The sequence below is a fragment of the Alligator sinensis genome, unplaced genomic scaffold (assembly GCF_000455745.1).
Source record: "Alligator sinensis unplaced genomic scaffold, ASM45574v1 scaffold407_1, whole genome shotgun sequence".
NCBI lineage: Eukaryota > Metazoa > Chordata > Crocodylia > Alligatoridae > Alligator > Alligator sinensis.
The window spans coordinates 393,257-400,899 of NW_005842464.1; the positions used below are offsets into that span (position 1 = coordinate 393,257).

Consider the following 7,643-nt stretch of genomic DNA (forward strand, 5'->3'; position numbering starts at 1 on the left):
GTCAGGTGCCGGCTGCTTGGGGAGGGACAGTTTTGGGGACCAGGAGCTCCAGCCGCATGATAAGCCCAGGGGGTTTGGGATCAGAGCCTCAGGAGCGTCGGCTGGGTCTGACCCTGGGTCCCTGGTACGTGTCAGACTCCTTCGCCCACGCCTGGCTGCAGGGCACAGCGACCGCACCGCGGGGTCAGATGGCAGAGCCAGGCCGGGGCCAGCAGGAGAGGCCTGAGCTGCTCCAGCCAGACCCGGCTCAGCTGGGGGAGCCAGCAGCAAGCCAGTGCCCCCCAGGACACGCTTGCCAGCCCCGGCCCAGGGACAAAGCCGACTGCCCCTAGTCCCATGTCGTGGGGCGGGTGGGGTGCCCCCCGGTCTCCCACTTCTTCCAGCCCAGCCTTTTCTTGTCGTGCCCCTGCCCCATGCCCCCTGCCCCCACGCTCTGTATCACTCGCCAAGGACCAGCCCAGCTGGGTCCTGGGTGGACAAGCCCGGCACGTAAAGGGCTCCGGGGGCAGCAGTGATGAGACGCAGGGCGGGTGTCAGGCATGGTGTGAGCCGGCACTATGCCGCGGCGGGCGGTTCCCCAGTGCCGTGTCCCTGGCAGCTGCATGGCGGGGGGGAGCGGCATGCGGACAGGGTGGTGCTGCCGTGTAGTGCTGCCCCAGCATCTCGCAGGCAGTGAGGGGACCGCACGAGCTGCAGTGCGGGGCGCAGGGCTGGGCCAGAGCACAGGCTGCCCCGAGGGGTTGGCTCTGGCTGTCAGAAGCCAAGTCTCACCCGTGAAGCTGGCATGAGGCCTTGAAGCCAGAGGGACGGGCCGTGCCGTGCCGTGCCGCGCTGCGCGCAGCGGAGAGAAGCCCCAAGGCGCTGGCGCTGGCCACTGGCCGCAGGCTCCTGCTGCCACCTAAGCCCTGCCTCTCTCCCCAGGCCAAAGGACCCTGCACCACCGGAGCGATTCCCTGGAGACCGTGATCCTGGGGATGGGGATGGGGATGGGGATGGGGATGGGGATGGGGATGGGGATGGGGATGGGGATGGGGATGGGGATGGGGATGGGGATGGGGATGGGGATTATTCCTGTGCTGCTGCCGGGGATGGGGATGGGGATGGGGATGGGGATGGGGATGGGGATGGTGCTGAGCATGCCTGGGCGGAGGAGCATGCACCCGGCGGGGGATCCTGCGCATTAACCCTTTAGGAACAGACTGAGTCTTGGGCTGGCAGCTCCGTGCCCAGACCACCCTCCTCTTCCCCCGGCCTGACCTCCCAGCCGGCCTGCCTGGCCTCTGCTGTCTCCTGGCCCAAGAGAAGCTGGGAGCAGGGGTGGGGGCTGGCTTGGAGGGGGGTTTCTGAGGCCTTGGGGAATTGTGCGCCTGGTCCCCCCTAGCCTCTACACAGGCACAGCCTGTATGGACAGGGAGGAACCCGCTGGGCGCTGAGCCAGGCCAGCCAGAGCACGTGCTGCCGCCGCGCAGGGCCCGGGGCGGCTCCACGGGGGTGACGGCGTACTGCTCCCGGCAACAGGTGCGCTCGCTGGTGTGCGATCCGTCTGCCCACAAGCTGCTGATCCTGTGCGGGCAGAGCTCCGACCAGGAGGGGGACCTCATCCTGCAGGCCGGGACCTTCAGCTACCAGAGATTTGCCGAGATCCTTGAGGAGCCGCAGGTGAGCGGGGAAGGGGCCTGGGGCCTGGCCCCAGCACAGAGGGGGCAGGGCTGGAGGTTGCGTGGGGGCTGCGTCCACCCCCGGCCAGGGCGGAGGTGACTCTGAACTGTATGCACACCAGGGCCCTGCCCGCCCCGGGGCTCGGGCACCCAAACCCACCAGCTCAGGCTTCCCAAAGCATCTGCTGACTTCCATGCTTCACCTTTGGCATGACCAGAAGGCAGGGCAGGGATAACCTCACAGACTAACATGTTCAGAGGCCTTTGCTTTCGCAGGCTTCAGCTGCTTCATCTGGTGGTTTGCCAGAAGCCTACAAAAGCTCCTGTCTCTGAATGCATCGGTCTCTAAGGTGCCATCCTGCCCTGCCTCCTGCCTGGCAGCAGACTAGCAGAGCAACCGCCTCTTCTGATGGACCCCGGGGAGGGGCTGATTTCCAGACATCAGCGCTGGTGCAGCCGGCGCCCCGCGCTCCCGCCCCGCAGCCTCCGCCCCTGCCCCTCACCCCCGACCTGACCCCACCTGCAGGCGCTGCCGGTGCCCCTCACCCTCTCCCTGACCTGCAGCCCCTACCAGGCACTGCCGGCACCCTCCTGGTGGGGCCCATTGCCTGCAGCCTCAGGGCTAGGTCGACCTGCCCATTCCTTTGGGACTGGCTGGGCCCTGGCCCTGGCCCTGGCCCTGCCCTGAGTTCACGGTGCCCTGTCTCTCCCCACAGGTCTCCCAGATCCTCAGCAACGCTGACCCCAGCACCAAGGCCTCCCTCTCTGTGCTGTGTGTGGGAGAAGGCGACTGGAGCAACCTTGGGCAGCCACGGTTCCAGGAGCTCCTTCATCTGAGGCTGAACCCAGAGCCGGTCTTGCCGGAGATGGACGGGGTCTCTGAATTCGCTGAGTACGTGTCCGAGACCGTGGACGTACCGTCGCCGTTTGACCTGCTGGAGCCCCCTACCTCTGGGGGCTTCCTGAAGCTTTCCAAGCCCTGCTGCTACATCTTCCCGGGCGGACGTGGTGACTCCGCGCTCTTTGCCGTCAATGGGTTCAACATCCTGGTGGACGGCGGCTCCGAGAGGAAGTCCTGCTTCTGGAAGCTGGTGCGGCACCTGGACAGGATCGACTCCATCCTCCTGACCCACATCGGTGCCGACAACCTCCCAGGCATCAATGGGCTGCTGCAGAGGAAGGTGGCCGAACAGGAAGAGGAGCAGTCCCAGGGCTCCACCAACTACAGCGACTGGATGAAGAACCTCATCTCGCCGGAGCTCGGAGTGGTTTTCTTCAACGTCCCCGAGAAGCTCAAGATGCCCGAGTCGTCCGTGAAGGTGAAGAGGAGCATCGAGGAGGCCTGCCTGACGCTGCAGTACCTGAGCAAGCTGGGCATCAAGGCAGAGCCCCTCTACCGCGTGGTCAGCAGCACCATCGAGCCCATCACGCTGTTCCACAAGATGGGCGTGGGCAAGCTGGACATGTACGTGCTGAACCCTGTCAAGGACAGCAAGGAGATGCAGTTCCTCATGCAGAAGTGGGCAGGGAACAGCAAGGCGAAGACCGGCATCATCCTGGCCAGCGGGAAGGAGGGCGAGATCTCCGTGCCTTACCTGACATCCATCACAGCCCTGGTGGTGTGGCTGCCCGCGAGCCCCACGGAAAAAATTGTCAGGGTCCTGTTTCCTGGAAACGCTCCCCAAAACAAAATCCTGGAAGGTCTTGAGAAGCTAAAGCACCTGGACTTCCTGAGGTACCCGGTTGCCACTCAGAAGGACATCTCCTCTGGCATGCCACCGCCAGCGCTGAAGCAGACCAAGATCAAGCAAAGAACGGACAGCAAAGAGAGCCTGAAATCCTCCCCCAAGCCAGCTGCAGTGAAGCAAGTCAGGAAGGAAGAGGCGGTGGAGGAGGGGGCCAAGGACACGAAGCCAGAGGTGGTGAAGGAGGCCAAGCCCGAGAAGAAAGCAAAAGAGCACACAGAGAAGGGACCAGAGAAACCTGCAAAGCCCGAGAAGATCAAGACAGAGTCGAGCGATGCCCTCAGAGCCGAGAAGAGGAAACTGGCCAAGGACAAGGCGGGCAAGAAGCACCTCAAGGAGAAGGTGTCTAAGCTGGAGGAGAAGAAGGACAAAGAGAAGAAGGAGATTAAGAAAGAGAAAAAGGACTTGAGAAAAGAGGAGGGAAAGAAAGAGGAGAAGAAAGATTCCAAGAAGGAAGAGAAGAAGAAGGAGGCCAAACCCGAGCCAAAGAAGGTGCCTAAGCCGGACCTGAAGCCATTCACCCCGGAAGTGCGGAAAACACTGTACAAGGCCAAAGTCCCCGGCAGAGTCAAGGCAGAGAAGGTCAAGGTCAAGCCAGAGAAGGAAGCACCCGTGGAGCAGAGGCTGCCCGTGCAGAAGGCGCTGGCTCAGCAGGGGCCGGCAGGGACCGACGTGGCCAAGCAGAGGCTGGTCCTGTCCTCGCCCGAGGACCTCACCAAGGACTTTGAGGAGCTGAAGCAGGAAGAGACGGGGGAGGAGCGGGCAGCCCTGGCCATGCCTGATGCCGCTGCTTCCCTGAGGGGCCCTGGGCCAGCCGTGCCACCTTGCCTTGGAGAAGGGCTGGCTATCTCAAAGCAGTCAATTCCCTTGGATGCTGCGGATGAGAGATTCCCCACGGCGCATGGGGAAGGAGAGTTGCCAGGGGAGGAGAAGCCAGTCCCTGGACTGGGTCTAGGGCTCGGACAGGCCAGAAGGTCTGAGGGTGAAGGCGCGGCCGTGGAGGAGCCTCGTGAAATAGCAGAGCTGGGAGACGAAGCCAAGAGGCTCCCGAGCGCCCAGCTCCTCCCAGAGGTTCCTGGCAAAGGGGCAAGAGAGGAGCAAGCCCTGGCACCAGCACCGGCACACCCCGAGCCAGCCGCTGCAGACGTGCGGGCTCCAGGCCGCACAGAGGAAGAGCAGCACGTCTCCCTGGACGCGCAGCAGAGGCAGGCAGACGCCAAGGCACTGCAGGGGCCGGAGGCAGGCGATGGGACTGAGACGGAAAGGAGAGAGGACGTGATAGAAAAGGCCGAGCTGGAGGGGATGGAAGAGCAGCACGTGCTGGCCGAGGGGGTGACGCGGGGCAAAGACTTGTATCAGCTGCCGCGGGGCGGGAAGGAGGGCGCGAGACCCTCGGCCCCAGAGGACCAGGGCAGGAGGAGCCCGTTCCCGGAGAGGGAGGGGGCGAAGGAGGCGGCGCTCGCGAGCAGCCTGCCTGCACCGCCCAGGGCCGCAGTGGAGCACGTCTCCTACATCCAGGACGAGACCATCCCCGGCTACTCGGAGACCGAGCAGACCATCTCCGACGAGGAGATCCACGATGAGCAGGAGGAGCGGATCCCGCACCTGAAGTACGACGTCAGTGCCTACGACATCTCCGTGCCCGATCGCCCGGGCTCCTTTGAAGCCGTCCATGGCATCCCGGCCGTGCCCGTGCCCGATGTGGCGGCCAAGGGCTATGCCGGGCAGGAAGCCGAGATCCTGGCGTACCCCACCAACATCGTGGCGGCCCCGCTGGCAGAAGAGGAGCATGTCTCCTCCGCCACGTCCATCACCGAGTGCGACAAGCTCTCCTCCTTCGCCACGTCCGTTGCAGAAGACCAGTCGGTCGCCTCCATCACGGCGCCGCAGACCGAGGAGACAGGCAAGAGCTCCCTGCTCCTGGACACAGTGAACAGCATGCCCTCCTCCCGCACGGAGGCCACCCAGGGCCTGGATTACATGCCCTCCGCCGGCACCATCTCGCCAACCTCCTCCCTGGAGGAGGACAAGTGCTTCAAGTCTCCCCCGCCGGAAGACTTCCAGGCCCTGGCAGAAGCAGAGAGACGGTTTGGGGCCCAGAAGAAGGGCCAGCATGAGGAGGCAGAGGAGGAGGAGGACGAGGAGGAGGACGGGACCCCCAACATCGAGGTGCCCGGGCGGCTCCACGGCCACTACGGGGCCCCGCTGTTCACGCCACAGGAACGCGGTACCGATGTCCCCACTGACGCCCCCCGGGGAGCGCCACAGACGCCCGTGCTGCCTCTGCCCGCCGAGGAAGCAAGGCTGTCCCAGCTGGACTCGGGCTCTGCCGAAGCCGAGGAGCGATGCATGAGCCCTGACGACAGCACCGTCAAGATGGCATCACCAACGCAGTCCGGCCCCACGAGCGCCGGCCACACGCCTTTCCACCAGTCCCCAGTGGAGGAGAAGCTGGACGCCGTGGAAGCAGAGCTCTTCGAGAAGGTAGCGGATGTGGCTGTGAAGGAGGAAGAGGGCCTGGCCTCCTGCAGGGAGGAAGGGGCTGCGAGCACATCTGAGCCACCGAGCGACGAGGCAGCTGCCGCTCAGCGCGCCCCCGGGCAAGCGCCGCCTGCGGTCCTGCAGCATGCGCCGGCCGAGGAGAGCAGCGTGGCAGCGCCGGCGGAGTCTGCGTCTCCCACAGACAAACCGGAGGAGCTGCCCGTGGCCCGGGAGGAGCTGCCCTGGCTCTCGTACCACAAGCAGGAGACGATTGTGATCGGGGACGAGGACGACCTCCCCGAGCCGCCCGCCCCCAGCACAGACGCCTTCCCGGAGCCAGGCAAGGAGCTGGAGTTCGAGGACGATTCGCTCAAATTCGCCAAATACACAGACTCGGGGCCGGCTGCTGCCCAGGGACTGTCTCCGGAGCGCGTGGCAGCGCCCCACGTCCCAGAGCAGAGCAGCCTTGAGAGCGCCAAGTCCCCAGAGGTTTCCCTTCCAGAGGCTTCCCCGGATGACACTAAATCCCTGTCTTTTACTGAAGGGAGCCCCAGTAAAGAGAAATCGCCAGATATTTCTATTAAAGAAACATCTCCAGGAGACGGAAAGCTGTCGTCTTTCTCGGGAGACAGCTTAGAAAAGGATAAGTCTCCCCCAGTTTCCATTAAAGACATTTCTCCAGAAGACACCAGATCGATTTCTCTCACCGAAGAGAGTCCTGGCAAGGTGCCGTCTCCAGACGTTTTCCTTCGAGGAGCCTCTCCCGAAGACGCTAGATCTCTTGCCGTCGCAGCAGAGCACGCCGCTGTCGCGGCCGTGGCGGTGACAGAGTCGCTTCCAGATGCTGGCAGAGCCTCACCCCGCGGCGGGCAGAGCCCAGCCCCGAGCGGGAAACCGCTGGAAACTGCCGGCACGGATATCCTCCCGCAAGAGCCCAAATCCCCTCCTCTCCTGGGACACAGCCCCGTGAGAGACACCTCGGCCACAGACAGCTCCTCTGCCGAAACCTCTCCAGACGATGCCGGGGGGGTTTCTTTAAGAGAATGGAGCCCGTCCAGGGCCAAGTCCTCAGCGCTCGCCTCTCCTGACGCGAAGGTCTGGGGCGGCGCAGAGCCCAGCCCCACTCGGCATAGAGAGGCCCTGGCTATCTTCTCAGAAGATGTGCAACCCTATCACGTCCCAGAGGAGAGAGAAGCGGAGGAAGAGAAATCCCCAGAAATGGAAGACCTCTATTTGCAAGAGGTGAGTTATGAGAGGAAGGTGTGGTTCCCAGAGGTGCTGCAAGGGGGACCGCGCAAGCACAAGTACGAGGAGGAACGCGAGAGCACTTTCTTAGATGAGGGGCTGGACTATGAAAGACCGCCGCCGCCCGGGACCGAGGAGGAGAAGGCCCGTCAGCCCGTGGCACCGGCACATGGCGCGCTGGGAGACGCGGAGCCGGCCCTTTGGGACTCTGACCACGGACATTTCCCGGAGCAAACGGACTTGGGGAAAGCAGAGCTGTTCCTGAAGAAGGAAACAGATTTCTGGTGCGCCGAAGCTGACAGGCCGGCGCCGCCGAGCCCAGACGTGGAGCCCGTCAGCGCGGACTCGGCCCGGGCGCTGAGGGAGGCCGAATGCCTCTCGCTGGAGGCAGCAGAAGTGGACACGGCCCCTGCGGTGGTTGCGGTCCCTGAAAAATGGGGAGCAGCGGGTGCGCCCGCATCGCCCCCGCCGGTCTCTGTGGAGGAGAGCCAGGCCAGGCCGGCGGGCCCGGCCC

General features: G+C 64.5%; 1 protein-coding gene across 1 annotated transcript in view; it reads left to right on the forward strand.

Moving 5' to 3' along the window:
* The first annotated feature begins 1,382 nt into the window (after window positions 1-1,382).
* Window positions 1,383-7,643, forward strand: part of MAP1A (microtubule associated protein 1A) — a 13,430-nt gene continuing 7,169 nt past the window's right edge. Inside the window, exons 1-2 of the mRNA XM_025212482.1 lie at window positions 1,383-1,659; window positions 2,375-7,638. Of these exons, the coding sequence (XP_025068267.1) occupies window positions 2,525-7,638 (5,114 nt within the window). The 5' untranslated portion in view covers window positions 1,383-1,659; window positions 2,375-2,524. The remainder of the gene's footprint in view (window positions 1,660-2,374; window positions 7,639-7,643) is intronic.